We start from the raw sequence: 21,486 nt of genomic DNA on the forward strand, positions 1-21,486 counted from the left end.
CAGATGAGCACTACAGGAAATTTGTGCATAGCAGTCTTTTTGCTTGATCAATGAAGAAAATTAGCTCTGAAAATGGTGTTTTAGACGTAGCAGAATAAACTGGCACTTTGAGACTCCGTTATCTTTCATGAATATTTTATTTATGAAGTATATTGCTGTATTTGGGAAGAAAATAGCAGAGGGAATGACAGCAGTAAATACTACTAGGAAGCCCAAATGAAATCAGCATGCCAGTAGTTCCTAATTTTGTTTTCTTCTTTCCTACCTAACTCCTGTACCTAACTCCTTCTCTTGTCTGTTTCTCAGTTATGCTTGTACTTCTAATTTTAACAGCCATTCTGATGCATATATGTTAATAGATTTATATAATCTATACAGTACGTCCCAGTAAGGCTGACAGTACTGCTCACAGCTCAATTCAAGTTACAGCAGTATTTCAGGAAAGCATGCAACATAAAAATGGTGCAAAGAGAAATTAAACAGTACCTTTAATATACATTATATACATTTAATCTCTATTTCACATCCATTTTTATGTAATAACTCCCTTTTAGTCCTATCTGATGAGTCTAATTTTAGGCAATTAATATCTCTTAAGTGGTATGGAAGAAGTGAGTTTTGATGAAAAAAGACGGAGTGACACAGAACAATAAAACCACAGTCTTTATATAAAACTATCTGCATGTATATATGTGACATATCCAAATGTGAGTCAACCATTTACCACAGTTATAAAACATATTTTCACAGCCATAGATGAAGAGGCAATTGCAACATGACAAAATTAGTCCAGCTGTGGTGGTTGCCTGAAGCTCCTGCAAGCATGTAGGTAGATTAATCACGTAGGATTCGTTTTGTTACTACCTACAGAGCCAGGGCCAAAAATCAGCAGGAAAATGCTTAGCACATTTTGCTTTTTAAAATTCCATCTTCTGATTGTTTAGGTAATGTTACTAGGACCACTAAATTAGCTGAAATAATGGCAATAAGATGTTAAATCCACCGGCCTAAGCCTGTTAATACTTGGCGGATTCCCCAGGGGATATTTCTCCCTTTGTTTGAGCTTTACACCAGAGGAAGATGGCTGTAAATAGGAGGAAGTGTGACTCAACAGATGTATGGAGCACACTGATCTCTTTTATCTTATTTCTCTTTGCTCTTCCTATAGCTGTATCTGTTACTGAACTTAAAAAAAAAAAAAAAAAGACAAAAAGACAGGTTACATTCACTCATTTACATAGGCTGCTGATCAGATCCCAGATAATGATTCAGATATAAATGAGCAATCATTTACTCTAGTGGAAATTTTATAACTTAGAGCAGGATTTGTCCTAATTACTGTCTTTTACTGAGTATGAACCAGTGACCCGAAGGCATAAAGCTCTGTATCACATTACTAATTCCATGAGCTATTCAGTTACCTCACTTAGGAGCATTTAAAAAGCTTTTCTGAAAAAAATAGATTGGAAAACTTTCAGTATGTGGCTGTTGGAGGGACTGAGGAGAATAACTTGGAGTTATTCTCCCCTTCTACACAAACACCAAGCTCTCTGCAAACAATCTGACTTCTTTCTTCTTTCAAGTCTACCCAGCACAATCTGAGAAACACTTAACAAAACCCTTATCAAAACAATTTCAATATATCCTGTGTCTGCCAGGAAAGCATCCTATAATCTAGACCTCTCATTTGTCTTTCTTTCAATTACACTGCTTGTCAGCTTGCATTACAGATGAGTAACACAGAAACAGAAAGGCATACCCTCCGGAAGAAATATTTTCACTTTTACAGGATGAACAAGTTTAATCATACATAATAATTACATCAGTAACTGATAATAGTGATAGTTTCCTAGAATGCTCCTTAAATCCAATGGTAGTAACATTTAAAAGAGAAGTATATGCATACAAAACAAATAAAGCAAATTACGATACATGTTAAGAAAGTGTATATAATACACACATAATAGAAAACTTTCTCTCAAAAATCTCACAGTCTGTTTCTTTGGGGTAAAACTTAAACTTTCTCAGAAGCCATAACAGTACAGATGGCCTGGAGAAGTAGAAGGGATATATTTTCCTTCTACAATCCAGCAGAATGAGGCAAGCTGCAATCTGAAGCTCTTCCAGGGATTTTTCACTGACTTACCTCAAAGTGCTGTACAAAGAAAGTTCAGTGAATTTGTTCCCATCGAACTGAAACTAAGGCACAAGGAAGTGCTACGGTACCTGTAAGGGAAGTGAGTTTCATCTGGAAGGAGAACTGAGGATTCTTGAGCAGTTTACGCTAGGACTGGTTGTGGTTTTTAATGGTGTCTGTGAAACATTCTGTGTAAGAGGCAGTTAGGCAGTTAACATTTGGAGGAAAGGACAGCATTTGACAAATACTTGACCTCAGGCACTCTGGAAGAACTTTCAAGTATGTAAGACCATTTGACTTTTGCAAAACAAAACAAAAATACCTGAATTTTCCAGGCTGTTGAAATGGTTGAATAGTATATTTTGCCTAACCCATTTCTCCTGCAGATTCTTGGAGTGTAACATTTTTAGAAATTTTTGCACTGAGCATAATTGAGGATGGATATATATATATTTTTTTTTCTGAAATGTTAAAATCAGGAAAATGTTCCTTTAACAGTGTAGGTTTCATAACCTTACTCCACCTATATTGCAGGCTCATGGATCTGAAGGATGTGTTAATTCCAGACTTTTGGTGGTCTTCCTGAAGAAGACTCTAAGGCATCATCTAATAAGCCTTTCCTCATACATGACTAAAACAATTATGCTATAGCTATATCTGATCTATATATCACATGTCAGAAATTTAGATGTAGTTCTCCAAAGTAATTATATACCAGAGCAAAAAATAGAAACTGTATAAATCAACTGGAGAAGTATTTTCATGTTGCCTCTTCCCTTGTTAAAAAAAATCAAACAAGAAATGATCTTACTTCATATTCTCCAATAATATAAATCTAACTTCATTATTAATACAAGAAAATAGAAGGTGAAATTGGAACAAATATACCTTTCAGCCCTCCTCACTAACATGAGTATTTGATCAGCTTTATTTATTGGAAAAAAAAAAACAAATAATTGTGTTAATATTCAGAACAGTCATATGACTGACCCCAACAGGCAGATAAACATAACATTAACAGTAACACAAATGGGTGAACACAAGTTTTATTTATTTTTTTTAAATGATAGAATTATTTTTTTCATACATTCAAAAGGAAACTAATTATGAAATAAGTCATGATTTATTTCTGCATTAAAAAGAACCAAGTATAATTTTGTATAGATTCAGGCCTTTATTCACTTTAGCGTGAAACAGTAGTGGCTTTGTGATAGGTACAATAAACGTTATGTTTCTATTTTACTTTAAAAATATATATGAGTTGATTTGAAGTGCAATTAATATACTTTTAGTTTGGAATGCAGTCTACCTTGAAAGAAGAGTTATGCTTTTTTGATATGCTGTTGAATATAACTGTAGCTGGATATTGTTTTAGTTTTTAAAAATTTTTATGATGCTTTCCTCTGAGCTGTTTTTCTCCTTTTTTTTTTTTTTTTTTTCCTGGAAAGTGTACTCCATAGCTCCCAAGCATCTACAAAGATTATCAGCTAAGAATTAGACTGCTACAAATCTGGACCAGGAGGACTGTGTGTTAACAGAAATTACAAATCCATACCTGCCATCCATTTCCCACCCAATCAGAAGTCTCCAAAGCAAGCAGTGACTGATGTTAAGCTTAATTTCTTAGTTCCTGTTAAGCAAGACTGTTGCTTGGTATCTCTTTGCTTGCAAGTGGGTCATGTGTGGGGTGGTAACATTGGCTCAGATCACTGTTGTCAGGACTGCTCTGCCTACAGCCTTTTAAGATTTTTTTTTTTTTTTTGCTGTTACACACATTTTCTCCAGGCATTTGTAAGAGTCCCAGCTGCATCTGAATGGATTCATTAAAATGGTTTTCAATATATTGCATCTGTATCAAATATAAATGCAATGTTCTCATAAAAAGGCATTGTCTCAGAAATTTCACATGGTCTTGAGATGATGTGGGTGCCCTGCAATGTTTGATTTCTCTTTAGAGGACAGCAGATTCCATTTCCCATAAAACCATAAAACTGATTTTTATAGTATGTAGGCCTGCCTACCTACAAAGTAAGGTGCTGTACTTTTGAAAGCTGCTCAGCTGCATAATACATTAAATGTTTCTTTCAAGGTGACTATGGGGAATGCTACTTCTAGTTTATCAAACCTATTTCTATTGAATTATGCACCCCTGTGGCAGATTACTTGCACGCTTTATGCCAGATGGATAGGATTCCGCGTATCAGTATTGAGCCTTGTAAACATCACAAATTCTTCCCAGGGTTACTTACTTATTCCAGATGGCACCCGCTGCGCTCGCTGTATCTTTCTTCCAGTCTGTGGGGCTTACTTTCCCCAAGCAATGAGAATGCTTTAGTGTTTTACACAATTTTCCTATTTTTATGCCAATACATTGAAGAGAGCAAAAGCGAAAAGTGATTTGGATTTATGCTCAGTTCACACTGAATAAGAAAAAAAGGAACATTTATCCTAATATGCCTTTTTAATTCTAAAGTAATTTTCCCAGTTACCAAGGGCTTTTTGAAACTTGGAGTAATCATAGCCTGGTGTCTGCTGAACCCTTTACTTGCAAGAGCTCAGTCATCAGACTCTCTCCTGACTCACATTTGGAGAACATTATGAAATCTCTGTTATGACATGCCAATGTCTTTGGAACATTTAAAGAACTCATTTAAGTTACCTCCCAAGAATGTCGAGACAGTTTCATGCTTTGGCTATTTGTGAGCAACAGTACAATGGTCTTTGTATGGGTACCGCACTGATCACCGGGTCTGTGAAATTCTCATTACACAGCTCTTGGAATAGGGAAAAGGGGAGTGATCGCCACTAATTTGAAAAATTGAGAGTCAGCTTTGACAATCGCATTCCCCATAAGTGAGTACAGGCTTGACTATGAAAATTTCAGCCATGTGAACACAGTTATGAAATATTATTTTCACTATGTTTTGCATCTTAAATCTAGAACTTAGTTTATGCCTGTTGTACGTGTCCTACGTAAGGCACTTCAGGAGCTTTTAATTAAGTAAGCATGGAAAACTCCACACGTATGTTCTTGTATCATCAAACCTTTGGTCAACAAGCTGAATGCTGGCTCTTCAGTTTTAATCCCAGTTTATGACTCTGTACTGTCTTTGGAACAAAGGAACTGGTTAAAAACAGGCTTAAAGACAAAAACCGCATCTTTTCCTTCGGATGTGATTTCAGCAGTGACTCGGACCACCAGCACTGCTGATGCCGCTTTCTCTTCCAGCGTTACCCTTCATCTCATCCTCTTGCTTCATTTGCGGCATTGGACCAACCCGACCAACTCCCCTCTTCCACATTACCATCCACTACCACCCACAGTCCACCCCACAGCGTGTCGGTCCCTTTTCTTCCCATTTCCCACCCTTGTCCCCAGGGTCTCTGCTGTGAGTCCCACCTCTCAGCAGCTCCCTGCTTTCAGCAGCCATGGCTGTCATGCTCTCTCACTCCTAACTTTGTCTTTCCCACAGCCCTCTCTCCGCCAACACTTCCAGCAGCTCCTTCTCCTGCTCCCCACAGTTAGGATCCTCATGCTGTCTTCTGCAACGCCCCAGCCCTTCCTACCCCTCTCCTGTTTCCTCTGCACTTTATCTGCAGCGCACTCATTAGGATCAGTCTGACAATCAGGCAGAATTCCTCCACTACCCACTTGCTTTTGCCTTCTGCCTAAGTACTGCCTTTTTTTTTTTTTTTTTTGAGTCCCTTGGTCACAGCTTGCTTTTTATTTTTATTTATTTTTATTTTTATTTTTATTTTTATTTTTATTTTTATTTTTTATTCTTTTTTTCTGGTTTTGATTTTCTCCAGCCTAACTGTAGAACATCCTTTGGTAGTCCTTCCTATTTTTCCACACTGTCCCTGACCACAGGCAAGATCTCTCCAGTGACCTCTCCTGACACCAAATTGCTTCATTCAAAAGTTCCTCTAAAATATCTTTTCACTCTCATTCTCCCCAAATCTCAGCAACAAATAAGCTAGTTGTGTTCTGAGAGCACTGCCTATCATGATAGGCAGCACACAGACCCTTTTCTCGTGTCTATGCAGCATTTAGCACAAAGAGGCTCACGCATTAAACAATGACCTCAACTGGATATAGGTAAATGATCTGCAGATACCTACTGGCTGCCAAAATTTCCTGCTGAAAGGAGCAGTCCCATTGTTACCCTTCAATACAGCAGTTCCCAGAGCTTTCAGTTCATGTGAATCAGAGCTGCGAAGAACCTGGGCAGCACTGGTCTGTGTCATAGCTGGATGTTTCCACTACACACAGAACTTCCACACTCTTTTGGCTTAAAATGGGTTCAAATGTTCTTCCCTGGAAGGAAGTGAAAATGGCATCGGAGGCATTACCCATGCTTTGTGTAATTATTATGTGTACAGTGCTGACCCCAAACATTCACTCCCAGTTGCTAAAAGAATAAGTAATTGTGAGGGATGAATTAGAGTAACTTGATATGCACAGTGATTTAAAGTTGGTTAGCTAGGAAAATCCCCCTCCTCCCCTCACCCCCAAAATGACTTGATAAAATAAGAAAAGCAAATTTTTTCAAATGACATCAATAGGTAGGTTCAACAAGCACATAACTGTTTATAGTCTTCTAAAAGGTGAATGGTCAAAGGTAAATGACTTTTCTGTACATGAGAAAATATAGTTATTTTCAAGGTATTTGGGACTTACTATAGCAGTGATGTATATCATAATATGTTTGAAAAGGTTCCAGCTTTATGGGATAATTAAATCTCAGATGAATATTATAAATACCTTTTGAATCACCACTAGTCTGTGCCTTAAAGGATAAACTATTATGTTAGCAAAACTGTCATCTTAAGTAAAATTACAAAGATTTTGGTTCATTTCTACTTTTCACACAATATATAATAGGAGATATGGAGGTAAATTCTTAGCAAAATCTAATTTTTTCCCCCTTGAGATATTGTAGTATTTATTCAACAGCTTTATGAAATTATTTTGTATTTGAGAGATTAACTTAACATGTAAAGGTAAATAATGATTTACTATCACAACCTAGTGACAAACGTAGAGAACGCATTCTGAGTGTGTTAACAACACACAGCAGAAACAGGCAAAAATAGACAAAAATGAGAGTGTAACAACACTTTTCCATTGCTTTAGGCATTTATTATTGCCCTCACATTAGCAGAATTTATCTCAACTTGTTTCTCAGAATGGAGGCCTACATTTTGCATACATTCTAAAATAGATTTTCCTGTCACCTGTCATTCGGAAGAGTGACAACTCAATGACTTGCCCCCACAAGCTCTCATGGTCACTTCTGGGTAGAACGGCATCAACAATTGCTATATATTTTGGTATTTATGACAGCTTTGAGCGGTATGTAGTGAATTACTTCCCAATGAAAATTTCAAGGTAAATATAGACTAAAATGAGTTAAATTATCTCTGCTGATGTAATGTTCCAGACAGTCACCACAGTTTCACAGAAAGCTCCTTGGGGTTTATAACGCCACAACACCCAGGGACGTGGTTTTATACATTAATCCTCTGGAATGAAAACACACAAAAAGGAAGGGTTACTTAAGGAAGACATAATGAAGACAAGGTAAAACAGTGTGCTCATCTGTGTGTTCTCCTTTTCTTCAGAATCCTGTGACATCAATTATATCAACAGATTCCTCTGCATCCATGTTTGCATATACAGCTTGATCATACTCATACGTATGAATTTGTTATAGACTTTCTTTAAGAACAAAGAAAAAAACCCACCACACTTCTTTATTGTTGTTGATAATGTAACTTAAAAAATCATATTTACGTACATGTGTTTGTTTAGATGTATTATATAGATGCGTAGATATGTAACAGATATTTAAAACAAAACTAGATTGTGCTTTCATAAGAACAATCAAATGATAAAGAAAACATCACTGAGAACTAAGTCAAGCTTTGAACAATAAAGACAAGACTAACGGTTACACAATCAGCATTCACTGTAATGAACAGGAACATTAGATGCTTCATAATTCCTGCAGATTGCTATGCAATGACATATTCAACATTTTCAGTTTAAGAAAAACGCCTGCTTGTCTGGAAGAAATTGTAGTAAAAGGATTTCTTGATTTTGTAGTTGAAATACCTCCTGTCATCATTTTTTTAATGTATGTCCTAGCTGCTGTGGTAGAATAGACATCATCATCTGTGACTTATGCAAAATGTACAGGAATGTAAAAATGAGTTAAGTTGAGGCAAAAGCTTGAAACCTTATTTTGGCAAAGATGAGTTCCTACTATAGCATTTGGTCATGACATAGGATGCAGTTGTTTCAGAAGAGACAAACTATGGACTTAGTGTCAAGCATTTGAAAACTCTTTTGAATTGCACCCTGCATTTTCCCCTTAATTTTACTGCCTTGCCATTTACTTGTATCAAGAAATAAGATATCTCATGAAATTTCACACACCAAATTGATTCTGACTCGGATAATACAGAGCGGAGTGAAACTGAGTTAAAGATGCGTAGTAAGAGCCAAGTAAGAACCCGGTTGTCAAGATGCATGAATATGAGTTATTTCATACAATATTGTCATTTGAGTGGTCTTCAATCCCTGTCCCAAACCTGGACTCCCCTGGACATCGTGTGTTATGCTCAGATTGCACCAGCTACAACAGAGACCGGTCAGTTCCAGCAGAATTTCTGTGTCTGCTTCAAAGTTGTATGTTCAGAGAACAAGCTCCACGTGTGTCTGGGGTTTGTGCCAGTAACACTTAAAATCAAAACCACCGAGAGGGAGATCACACGGTCAGCGTTTTCCCGCTCATTTTGTGCAGGATACGGTGTACCGTTTGTTGCAATTTTCACGTTTTTGTTCAGATGGCCAGCAAGAGAAAACAATTTTCTTCTCTATTTGCATGAGCCTAACAAAGCAGCAGACAAAAACACGTTTTTAAATGAAAGAGTTTTAAATGCCTTTTTTTTTTTTTTTTTTTGGTGTGTGTGTGCGTGTGTGAAAGAACCAGAAAAGGATGTTTGAACAGTACAGCAAATTTAAGGGCAGGGTCCTTCAGTTCGCGGAAATTTCCATATCGCTTGCGCTTTCCGCAGGGCACCTCCCGGCCGTGTCAGAGCCCGTCCTTTGCGGGCAGGGTCCGCTCGGTCCTGGCGGGGGGCACAGAGCCAAGTCCGGGTCTGGCCCCGCCGAGAGCACGGCCGGGGGCCGCCCTGCGGGGCGCGCCGAGCCCCAGGGGCTGCGGGGCGGAAAAAAGGGGGACTCCCGGCGGGGTGGGGGCTCGCCGGGGTGGTGGTGGTGGTGGTGCTGGGGGTGGTGGTCCCGCAGCTCTCGCCTCCTCCTCCTCGCCCCTAAGAGCGAGCCGCGGGTGTCGGGGGCGGCTCCCGGCTCCTGCTCTGACCCCAAAACGAAGCGGGCAGAACCCGCGGGCGGACCCCCGTGGAGGGGTTTTCGCAGGGAGCAGCGAGCACCGGGTCCGACGACCCCCCCCCCCTGCGGACCCCAGTCCCCCCCCCCACATCCCTCCCCCCTGTGCCCGCTCCGCAACCGCGCCGCCCCCGCGGGGAGGGACCGTGCGCTGCGGCGGCGACTTTGCTCTTTAAATCGCTGGGATTTAAAGCGGATTACGGCTCATCCCCCCCCGGGACCCCCCCACAGCCACCACCGCCAGCACCACCTCACCACACGTGACGGAGCGGCCCCGAAGGGGGCATCCCCCTCCCCATTCTCCCTCCCCCCGTCCCCCCCCACCCTCCGCCGCCCGGCTCCGACGCCGGGGCGGAGCTCGGGGTGCGGGGCTCGGGGCTCGGGGGGCCGGGGTGCGCCCGTGGGTGCCCGTCCGATGCCGGGCGGCTGCGGGCCACCATGCAGAAGAGCGTGCGGTACAACGAGGGGCACGCCCTGTACCTGTCGCTGCTGGCCCGCAAGGAGGGCACCAAGCGCGGCTACCTGAGCAAGAAGGCGGCCGAGGCCAGCCGCTGGCACGACAAGTGGTTCGCCCTGTACCAGAACGTGCTCTTCTACTTCGAGAGCGAGCAGAGCGCCCGGCCCGCCGGCATGTACATGCTGGAGGGATGCAGCTGCGAGCGGGCGCCCGTCCCCAAGGGAGCCGCCGCCGGCAGCGCCAGGGAGGCGGCGCTGGACAAGCAGGTAAGCGGCGGGGGGACCCCCCGGCACCCGCCCGGGTCTGCCCCGGGGTCGGTGGGAACGCCGCTGCCCGGCGGTGCCCGGAGGTGCCGCGGGGCTGCGGGAGCGGCCGCGGGGATGAGCGCCCCGAGGACACGGCCGGAGGTGGCTCCCGGGCAATGTGCGGTTGGCGGCGTCGTGGGGAGGTTTTGGGAGCCCGGGCGGCCTGTCCCGGCTCCGGTCCCTGCGCTGGAGGAGCCGAGCAGGAGCCAGAGGGTGCGGGAAGGCTGCGGGGGGCTGCGGGGAGGGCGGCATCCAGGCGGCTCCTGATGGTGGTGGCCGGAAAGGGACGCGGACACGGGGCAGCTTCCAGCCCCTCTGCGGGCACTGTAACCGCGCCAGGAGAGCTGCTAACCTTGCTCCGTGCCCGTGGGCTTCTCTCCCTTCAGAACTTGTGTGCTAAAATGGGACGATAAATGTTTAAGCGAACTCCGTCCCGTGGCGACGCGTGCAGTGGCGCCGTGCTCATCTCGCTGCTCCGAGGTGTGCTCCTGCGAACGGCGATGAGCGAGGCTCCCAGGATCCCCCAGATCAAATTAAAGGCGAATATCTCCCTGTCTGCTTTACGTTGGCTTGGTACGCTTGTTTATTGGTAGTGTTGTTAAACTACGGCTTGACTAAGGGAACTGCGTGAAAACAATGCCTTTTCCTATCTGTTCTCCGGGAATCTTAAATAGTGCTTTTATAGTGATGGATGCCTGTGTTGTTTGTAATTACATTTAGCGTTGCAGAGGCAAAATAATTACGTGAGAGCGAGCTGAAATTTGCTTTGCTTTAAACATCAACTATGTTTACATCTTTAAAATTGCTATTAGGCTAATAGTCTGCTATTAAAGAGCCAGAAGAACACTGTTGTTTTCTTGATTTCTTTTCTTTATACCCTTCTCCCCATTCACCTTTCACTTGATGCAGAATAGAACTTTCAAGTGTTCGTTTGCAGATGTTAACTCTTTAAAGTACACACTTGTTTGTATACTTATGCAGACAGAAACATCTGCTAAGGTGTTCAGGAAACTCCCCCAGTGATTAAAACTAATCAATAACAAGAATGAGAAAATATCTAAAAATTAATCAGTCGTTTTTATTCAGAAAACACGCTCATATTCTTACAGGAGTAAAGTAATAAAATGTGAGCCTTCAGTCTGATAACAGAAGACATCTATTTTAATCAGATCAGATAATCAGATGATAATGAAAACTCAGCGTTACACGTTAACTGCTGGTGGTGTAAGAATAGTGCTTTGATTTAACCACACAAATGCATTAATGGAATGAAAAAAAATATATAGAAGTTTTATGTCACTTTTTCATGAAGCAGATCTACCTTCTCCAAAAGAGACAGAGAGAAAAATAAACTCTTGTTGTGTTAATTACTTTGGTAGTTTAGACGCTGGAGTGATTTGTACTATGGAATTACACAAGTAAGGGAGAGAGAGTAAGAAGAATTAATTACACAGGAGTTTCATTGACATCTTTAGAGTGAGTATTTGGAAAAACAGTGCATTGTCTTTAAGTTAAGTAACTGATGATTATGGAAAACGTATGCAAAAAAAAAATATATTCTTTTCCTTAGCTCACAGCTCCTTTTCATTTTAGTTTGATTTGCTTCGGTATTGCTTGGCAAGACATATGTCAGAAAAAAGCTCTGATGAGAAGTTTTTGGAGTTAAGTGGGGAGAGTGCCGGCACTGTGCTTTGGTATACAGGAGACTGTGCTTCAGTCAGCAGACACATTCAGGTTTGGGTATCTGGCTCCTAACAGGCACAGCAGCTTAATTATTGCATGCTGAGCCACGCTGGTGCTGTTAGCTCTTCCAACAGTCTGCCATAAGGAACATTAAAGTGTTACAGGAACAACAACTCTGTTTTGCAGAAGACGCCAAATACCTTCAGAAGATTTGTCAGTTCCATTAAAATATTAAGAGCTTTTAAAAAAATTGTTATGACAATGTATTATTATTATTATTATTTTCTCTTTTACCTCTAGATATTAGTGGACTGTTTTGTTTCAGCGTCCTTCAGGATGATATTTTCAAAGCAATTTCTTTAAAAGTACAGTACATTTCTTAATATTAAGAAATTGCGTAGGGCATGAATCTGTTGATATTCTGTGAATGTGGCATTGAACTAAACGTGCTGTACATATTCGTGGTTTTCAGGGAGAGCTTTTATTTAAAAATAAAAACTGTTCTAATCTCCCTCAAAATTTATCAGAGTTTTTGTACATGCTAAGCAGCTGTTGCTGTCCACTCTGATTTTATTTCAAAATAATTTCAGGAAAAAAAAAAATATTGAAAGAGCAACTGTGTGGAAGAAGCTTTGTTTCAAAAGAGCAAATTATGATATGAAAGTACTACATTTGAAGAACTTAAAGTCTGATGTTAAAATGCTTCTCCCCACAGGAGCCACAGACTGTAAACAAGTGCAGCTCCCAACAACAACTGCTCCTTTATGACTATGAGAGTGTAGATGATAATGAATTTCAGTTTTTCTGTCAGAAATTCTGGAAGGAGATTGGCTGTATATCAGTGAGTGGCTTGTTTCTTTCAAGAGTAAAATAAAGTGCCTAAAAAGTAAGCTTTCTTCAGTGTATCACAGGAGACTGGCACTTGCTACCTTGCAAGTTCAGTCTTTTTTTTTTTTTTTTTTTTTAAAGAATGATGGAGATGTGTAGTGGAATATAGATGTTACTATTTTGATTGCATTCAGAGGAGACCTGTATTTTAGCTTGTTTCATAACTATAGATTTTACATAGCAAAATGCTCGGATATAGTTACTAATAACTGTCCTAGTGTGTTTAAGCTTGTGAATTTGCTACGATTTGAGCAGACACTGTTCTTTGTATCTTTCCTACAATAATTTTCCTCCCACTTAGGAAAATTAAATGCAGTATTAAGTCCATGTCCCCACAGATTAACAGAATCCAATTATTTGAATTTTTACTGCTTACTGTAGCTCTGTATTTATTTTATAAAGGACATAGTGGTTTCCCAGTGTTTGAAACCTCACTGTTTTATGTACATTCATTGAAATAGCAAAGGCATATGTCACTAGCAGCTTTGGCTGTATCTCTCCTCTAATTCACTGTGTATAAAATGTAGCAACAACACTTAAAGGTCATTTTAGCTGAAGATGCAATGACTTAAAAGTTCATCTCTTAACCTGCATCAGGCCAAAGAAAAAACCTGTGTCACACAGCATCCTGTGTCTGATAGACCTTACACATGCTTGAGGAGTGATGTTGTCTTTTCGGCAAGATTTTGGCTTACCAGGTTCAGGTGTAGGATTGTCCATAACCCTTACTGCCTGTATGCAGGCACCTAACTTGTCGGATGGTTCCAGTGTGTAGGTCCAGCAGAGAGGCTCATGTTTTAGAAACTTCCTTCAGAATTTCGAAAAGGATGGGTGAATTTGTCTCCTCAGTATCTGGGTTGTTCAGATGGCAGTGGTTTTGTAATAGCTAACAGTGTAAATAGCGGCGTTGCTTTGAATAAAAGCATTCTTGGAATGAAAAATGTTTTTTCCCCTTTCAATTCTTCCTTTTTTTTTTTTTTTTTTTGAAGGACTACCTTCAGAAGAAGGACTTATTTCAAAAAGTGGACCGGTGGGAAAGCTTTAAGATATTAACGCTATTTGGAGTAGTGTTTCTGTCAGACCTTCTCATAAAAGATTCTGTAAATGGTTCCTGCGTAAGGATAATTTTGAGGTATCTCTTACTTTCCCAGGTAACCGCTGTCCCTTCGCTTGTCATTTGTTGACCATTGTAAGACAATATAGTTTGTGGACATAATAAGCACAAAAAATATATTGTTTTAAAATGACTTTGAGATGCTGTCAAGGAGTAACCAAGAAACGAGTCGCTGACAAGGCTTCCCGCTCAAGGCATGCTGCATTGAAGAGGTTGCCTCTGACTCCTCATGAAGAGTTGTGAACTGAATTTACAACATGCTCTGTGGTCTAAGGCAACGGACAGCAAGTAAATAAACAAACAGAAAAGTATAACTCTTGGGATCTCTAAAGTGACTGAACTTTGCTACTTGATAAATGTTTTGTAATTCAGTGCTTACCTGTTTGCTTAGTAGTGAGTATATTTTAGAAATAAAAAGAACAGAAAATACTATGGCCACATTTACTGCTCGTTTGCCAAAATTTAAGCATTTTTAGACATTTAATTGTAACTCTTGAAAATGTATGTGTCTTGCGTAGTGTTAAGAAAAGAGCTATTTTTAACTATGCAAAAGTGGGGAATGTACGTAGCTGAGAAATGAATTACAGACAGAATGAGTTTACTTTTGAAACACCTTCCTCTTAAAAGTTAGTTAAATCCACACAGACATAACTTGGAGAATACTGATGCCGTTCAATAGTTAAATATTATTCTTTGGCTACCTTCATCCATGCCAGGTGACTTTGCTCAGGATGTTGAGAATGACTCTTGTTTTCCATCCTTGAGTGTCAGTCACACTTGAGGGAAAAAGAAAATCAGAAGTGACGGTAGTAAGACCAGAATTTGTGGAGACAAGGTGTTATCAAAGAGAAATCATGCTGTGAAGTTCTTAACACTTCTTTGTGAGGTACTGTAACATCATGAAATATTGCAGCATGTTGTAATGGAAGATCATGCTCCTTAGTTAAGTTGTTGGAGAAAATACTAGGTCCTAAGGCAAACGCCATTCAGCAAAGGTTTATTAACGGAGATGCTGGGAACTCCCCATAGCAAAGAGGTGACATATCAGCAAGTGAAAGACTGGAAGCACATAAAATTAGAACTGCATCCCAAAGCATAATGACCAAAAATGTCACATAACTACTTGTCGTGTAAGAATGTGTTCCACCTTCACAGATTTAAACATCCCACAAAGGCTGTACAAAGTGACCAAAGCCTACATAGGTACAGCAGTGTAGCTCACACTTAGAACATGAATACGCAAAATCTATTTAGAATAATGTTTCATAAGGGTTTGACATGAATTTTATTCTTCAGTCAGTCTCACAGTCAATGCTAGTGTTTTTTTTTTCTTTTTCATTTTGTCTCTGAGTTTCTCTTAGCAGAATTGCACACATTTCACTTGATTTGTTTAATTCAACAAAAATAAGACAAAAATTGGAGGAAACAAACAAAAAATCTGAGCATAAAAATAGCAAGTCAGCCCCTAATCTGTGATTGTACTCCACCTATCTTCATTTGCCTGTTGTAACTTTTTAAAAAAAATTTGATGTTTTCTTCATCATCATCCACATAGATGTACAATGAATGTAGCTTGCTTCTCAGTTGCATGCTACCCATAGTAATTTCTAACTGCATACCAGAAAAAGAGGTCCAGGCAGGGCTTCTCCATTTCTATAGTAATCAGACAATATTATTATCGTCTTTTTATATTCATATATTATATATTGCAGTGTCATAATTAGTAACATTTTTTATCAACTTGCTCAGGATTTTCCATCCTAAGAATGTGTGTGTGCAGTAAAATCTGCCTGAGTTTCTCCCTTTGGCCACACATACTATAATTATCAGTCTTGTCACTTGCAATGTGCTGCATTATGAAGTACTTTGTGCAAAGAGGGAAGGGACAGGTCTTGTTTTGGTGCAGCCTGATTTGTGATTCTGGGCGTGTGCGTCCACCCTGCATCCCTACCGACAGAGATATCCAACCCAGCAGGTAGCACACCATGTCTGTGCAGAGAGCCGATTGCTACAGCACCTTCTGCCCACACCGAAAGTGAGGTCTGTGTCCCAGTGTGTCACTTCAAGCGTGGCTTCACCTGGAGGGCAGCCACCCTGGGCAACAGTGTTCTCCACAACTGCATGTATAAATATGGAGCAGGTTCACACCAAAAAGAACCTCCCCAGCTCAGTAGTAAGTCATTAATGTAGACTGCATGTAGCTGGTGGAGACAGCGAGAAAATATCAATCCACAGCTTCTGCCTGTTCTTAGCAACAGATCGTGCTGCTAGCTGTGGTGCACTTCTCTAGATCAACCAATTCAAAGCAGGTTTGATACCGCAGCTGCTGAAGAGTCTGAGGCAACACTAACCCATTTTTCGGTGTGAATGTTCTAAGATTTCTTTGCTTCCAAAGTAGTGATGTTCAAATTTAGGTACAGTTTGGTAGATCCGATGGGGTGCTATGCGGTTAGATTTTATCTGGATTGAAAACAATAACAATAATAGCCTTTTTTTTTTTTTTTTCTTCCCCTGATTTGTTAGTGACAACAGTTCAGGAGGACGCTGCGATCAGCCTGTTCATATAGACGAAAGAAAATGAGATTCCATGATGTACCTCTTTTCCATTTTTCTGTCTACCAGCCATTACTGATGCTGAAAATGGAGGGATGGGATTTTTTTTTTTTTTAACACACTGCCTCTGCACTAGATGCCTGGGAACATATGCTTACAATCTAGCTTCCAAAGTTTTTCTGACTTGCCAATCCTGTAAGGTTTTCTGTTCTAGGTACAAAATCAGTATATATAAAAGCAGAGGTTTTCCCAACTCAGTCCAGCCATTTCAATGTCCTTATTGAATTTTCTTTTCTTTTCTTTTCTTTTCTTTTCTTTTCTTTTCTTTTCTTTTCTTTTCTTTTCTTTTCTTTTCTTTTCTTTTCTTTTCTTTTCTTTTCCTTTTCTTTTTCTTTTCTTTTCTTTTCTTTTCTTTTTTCTTTTTCTTTTCTTTTCTTTTCTTTTCTTTTCTTTTCTTTTCTTTTCTTTTCGCTTCCTTCCTTTCCTTCCTTCCTTTCCTTCCTTGTCCTTTCCTTTTCCTTTCCTTTCCTTCCTTTTTTTCCTTTCCTTTTCCTTTTACTTTCCTTTACTTTACTTTCCTTTACTTTCCTTTCCTTTCCTTTCCTTTCCTTTCATTTCCTTTCCTTTCCTTTCCTTTACTTCCATTACCTTCCCTTACCTTCCCTTCCCTTCCCTTCCCTTCCCTTCCCTTCCCTTCCCTTTCCCTTCCCTTCCCTTCCCTTCCCTTCCCTTCCCTTCCCTTCCCTTCCCTTCCCTTCCCTTCCCTTCCCTTCCCTCCCTTCCCTTTCCCTTCCCTTCCCTTCCCTTCCCTTCCCTTCCCTTCCCTTCCCTTCCCTTCCCTTCCCTTCCCTTCCCTTCCCTCCCTTCCCTTCCCTTCCCTCCCTTCCCTTCCCTTTCCCCTCCCCTTCCCTTCCCTTCCCTTCCCTTCCCTTCCCTTCCCTTCCCCTTACTCTTACCCTTCCCCGTCGCTTTTTTTCTTTTTCTTTTTCTTTTTCTTTTTCTTTCTTTTTCTTTTTCTTTTTCTTTTTCTTTTTCTTTTTCTTTTTTCTTTTTCTTTTTCTTTTTCTTTTTATTTTTATTTCTATCTTTATATTTATTTCTCTTTCTCTTTATCTTTCTTTGTCTTTGTCTTTTTGTGTTTCTTTTTCTTTTTCTTTTTCTTTTTCTTTTTCTTTTTCTTTTTTCTTTTTCTTTTTCTTTTTCTTTTTCTTTTTCTTTTTCTTTCTTTTTCTTTTTCTTTTTCTTTTTCTTTTTCTTTTTCTTTTTCTTTTTCTTTTTCTTTTTCTTTTTCTTTTTCTTTTTCTTTTTCTTTTTCTTTTTCTTTTTCTTTTTCTTTTCCTTTTTCCCAGGCAGCCATGACATTTGAGTGTTTGTGGATGTAGACAAAGTTCCGAATTCTCTCATGCTGGCTGATGAAACGTAGAATCATAGAATTATAGAGTCATAGAATCACAGAATATCCCGAGTTGGAAGGGACCCATAAGGATCATCAAGTCCAACTCCTGGCACCGCACAGGTCTGCCCAAAAGTTTAGACCATGTGATTAAGTGCACAGTCCAATCGCTTCTTAAATTCAGACAGGCTTGGTGCACTGACTACTTCACTGGGGAGCCTGTTCCAGTGTGCAGCCACCCTTTTGGTGAAGAACCTCTTCCTGATGTCTAGCCTAAACTTCCCCTGCCTCAGCTTGACACCATTCCCACGGGTCCTGTCACTGGTGATAACGGAGAATAGGTCACCTGCCTCTCCACTCCCTCTTGCGAGGAAGTTGTAGACTGTGATGAGGTCCCCCCTCAGCCTCCTCTTCTCCAGGCTGAACAGGCCAAGTGACCTCAGCTGCTCCTCATATGTCTTCCCCTCTAGGCCCTTCACCATCTTCGTCGCCCTCCTCTGGACACTCTCCAACAGTTTAATGTCCTTTTTGCACTGTGGTGCCCAGAACTGCACACAGTACTCGAGGTGAGACCGCACCAGCGCAGAGTAGAGCGGGACAATCACTTCCCTCGACCGACTAGCAATGCTGTGCTTGATGTATCCCAGGATACGGTTGGCCCTCCTGGCCATACTACATACTACATACTACACTGTTGCTGTTTTCCGATTGATATTTTAGTTATATGCTGGATCCTCACATGTTTGAAGTTTAGAAAGATTGCAGAGGACTGTTGGTTATGCAGAGATGTTCATGATTGAACATCCATGGATGTTCAGACATGACAAGCTTGGAGAAAAGAAGGCTTGGGGTGACCTCATTGTACTTTACAATTACCTCAAAGGAGGCTGCAGTAAGGTGAGGATCAGGCTCTTCTTCCAAGCAGCAAGTGACAGGATGAGGGGAAATAGCCTCAAGCTGCATCAGGGGAGGTTTAGGTTGGATATCAGGAGAAATTTTGCAGCATTGGAACAGGCTGCCTGGGGAAGTGGTTGAGTCACCATCCTAAGCATTCGACAAGTTGTTTCTCCTGTTTCAGCACATGCCAAAGATTTTACTTTCTTCTCTGGAATTGTGGAGATCATGCATGGTGATTTTGACAATATCTCTCTGATGTCCTCTAGAATGAACGTGGGAATTCTTTTTTTACTTCGTGCATTTGTGGATGTTCAAGCATGACAAGAAAATTGCAACTTTTTTTTTTTTTTTTTTTTACGCTAATCATATTCTCTTCCATTTGGCACACAGAGCAATTTTAGAGAAATATTTCTTCCTAATAAATCTCTCAGAGAGAGGTTCAAAGTTGTGGGACATCTGCAAAACTCTATTAAGAGAAAGAAGGAAGAAAACTGTCAGAAGAGTGGAGGGATTCAACACCAGTATCTGTGCAATATTGTCGCTAGTGATAGAGATATCTGTGTGTACAGATGAAGGGAAGAACAGTACTGAGGTAAATACATGGCTATTGCATTTGATAGCATAAGTATTCTTACCTATTTATAGGAACATCAGGCAAACAAGGGCTGTGGAGTTATGTTCCTGGGCTAGGGTTTGGTCTTATATATGTAATTTGCCAGGTATATGTGTTGATTTTGTGACTGTGAGGTCTTTTTATTGTAGCTTTCTTGCCACAAGAGGAATGTGATGATTGAAGGGGATACAGGCTGTACTGGGGTGTAGTGGAGGGGAGAAGACACAGAAGATCCCTGTGAACTTGTGATCCTAGGCTTTCCTCCTCTTTTTCTTTTCTCCAGGCTACATGCCAATGAGGGATGCTTACTGTCACAAGCAGGCAGTGGAAATTACCTGTTGTGTTCTGAGCACAAACAGGGCCACAGTTTGGTAACAGTTCACTCTCTTTCCTGACTGAATAGCTTTAACACTGCATCTAAAATTCAAGTGGTAAGGTAGATGGGAACTGGACAGGCTGCAAGTAATTTGATATCAATGCCTGGCCAAACAGGCCAGGACAGAACACGAGGCTGTAGTCACTAAATTGTATTTCCTTCAGAACTGCCATTGGAATTTGGGAATCTCAGGATTTTTGTGTTGGCAACTCCTAAGTATAAAACCAACTTGAGAGGGAGGTACCTGCCTTCTATCCTTCTAGTGGTTACACCAGAGCAGGATAGTGGCTCCTGCAGTCACAGCATCAGCTCAGTTTGAGGTCCAAGTGCTGGAGCTGAGTCTTTGATTCTGCAGCTGTTCTGTGTAAGTATTAGTGTGTGTCTGCAAGGAGTGTTGTCCTTTTCTGTCTCTTTTGCTTTACTATGAAACCCAAGGAGATGTGTGCCAAGAGTATACGAACAGACATTAGGGGTGCAATATTAAGCCCCCAGTAGTCAAAAGAAAACAGAACTGGGGCTTCTTGAGCAGACTAAAAGTCACATGTTCTTCTCTGTAACAGTGTGATCTGCTGTTTCCCTGAAACACTGTCTGTAAGGACAAAGGAGCTAAACAGAGCTGGCAACTCCTTAAGGATGTTCTCCATAGAGCACACAAACTCTCCATCCCCCTGTGTAAGAAGGTGGGCAAGGAGGGCAGGAAACTGGGATGGCTGAGCACGGACCTGCTGGTCAGACTGAGGCACAAGAAGGAAATGCACAGGCAGTGGAAGCAGGGACACGTGGCCTGGGAAGAATACAGGGATGCCATCCAGATGTGCAGGGATGGGATCAGGAAAGCCAAGGCACGGACATAACTGAGCTTGGCAACGGATGCAAAAAAAAACAAGACGGGATTCTACATTCTGGCCAAGGTACATTGGCCAGAAAAGGAAGGCCAAGAAGAGTGTTACCCCTTTGATAAAGGAGAGGGGAGAACTGGCAACAACAGACACAGTGAAGACTGAGGCGCTAAACAAGTTCTTTGTCTCAGACTTCACCGACAGTCAGGCATCCCATGGCTCTCACTTCCCTGAATCTCTACACAGGGACTGGGGGAACTAAGTCCCTCCCACTGCAAGTGAAGGGCAGGTTTGTGAGCACCTGATGAATCTGAAGAGGTATAAGTCTATGGGGCCCAATGCCATGCATCCCAGGCTCCTGAGGGAATTGGCTGATGGAGTTGCCAAGCCTCTCTCCATCATACTTGAAAACTCTTGGCAGTCAGGTGAAATTCCCAGTGACTGGAAAAAGGGAAACGTCACTCCTGTTTTTAAAAAAGGTAGAAAGGAAGACCTGGGGAACTACAGGCTGATGAGCCTCAGCTCTGTGCCTGACAAGATCATGGAACAGATCCTCCTGGAAGCAATGTCAAGGCATATGCAAGATAAGGAGGTGATCCAAGACAGCCAGCATGGCTTCACCAAGGGCAAATCTTGCCTGACTGATCCGGTGGCCTTCTATGATGGAGTGGCTGCATTAATTGACAAGGGAAGATAGACTGATGTCATCTACCTGGTCTTCTGTAAGGCCTTTGACATGGTCCCACATGATATCCTGATCTCCAAATTGGAGAGGTATGGATTTGAAGGGTGGAGCATTCAGTGGATAAGGAATTGG

At 41.2% G+C, this 21,486-nt stretch overlaps 1 protein-coding gene across 2 annotated transcripts in view; it reads left to right on the top strand.

The window, feature by feature from the left end:
* The first annotated feature begins 9,788 nt into the window (after positions 1-9,788).
* RASGRF2 (Ras protein specific guanine nucleotide releasing factor 2) overlaps positions 9,789-21,486 on the top strand; it is a 146,587-nt gene continuing 134,889 nt past the window's right edge. For both annotated transcript variants that reach the window (XM_040542029.1, XM_040542028.1), the window contains exon 1: positions 9,789-10,274. In XM_040542029.1, the coding sequence (XP_040397963.1) occupies positions 9,990-10,274 (285 nt within the window). In that variant the 5' untranslated portion in view covers positions 9,789-9,989. The remainder of the gene's footprint in view (positions 10,275-21,486) is intronic.

Source organism: Cygnus olor, chromosome Z (genome assembly GCF_009769625.2).
Source record: "Cygnus olor isolate bCygOlo1 chromosome Z, bCygOlo1.pri.v2, whole genome shotgun sequence".
Taxonomy (NCBI): domain Eukaryota; kingdom Metazoa; phylum Chordata; class Aves; order Anseriformes; family Anatidae; genus Cygnus; species Cygnus olor.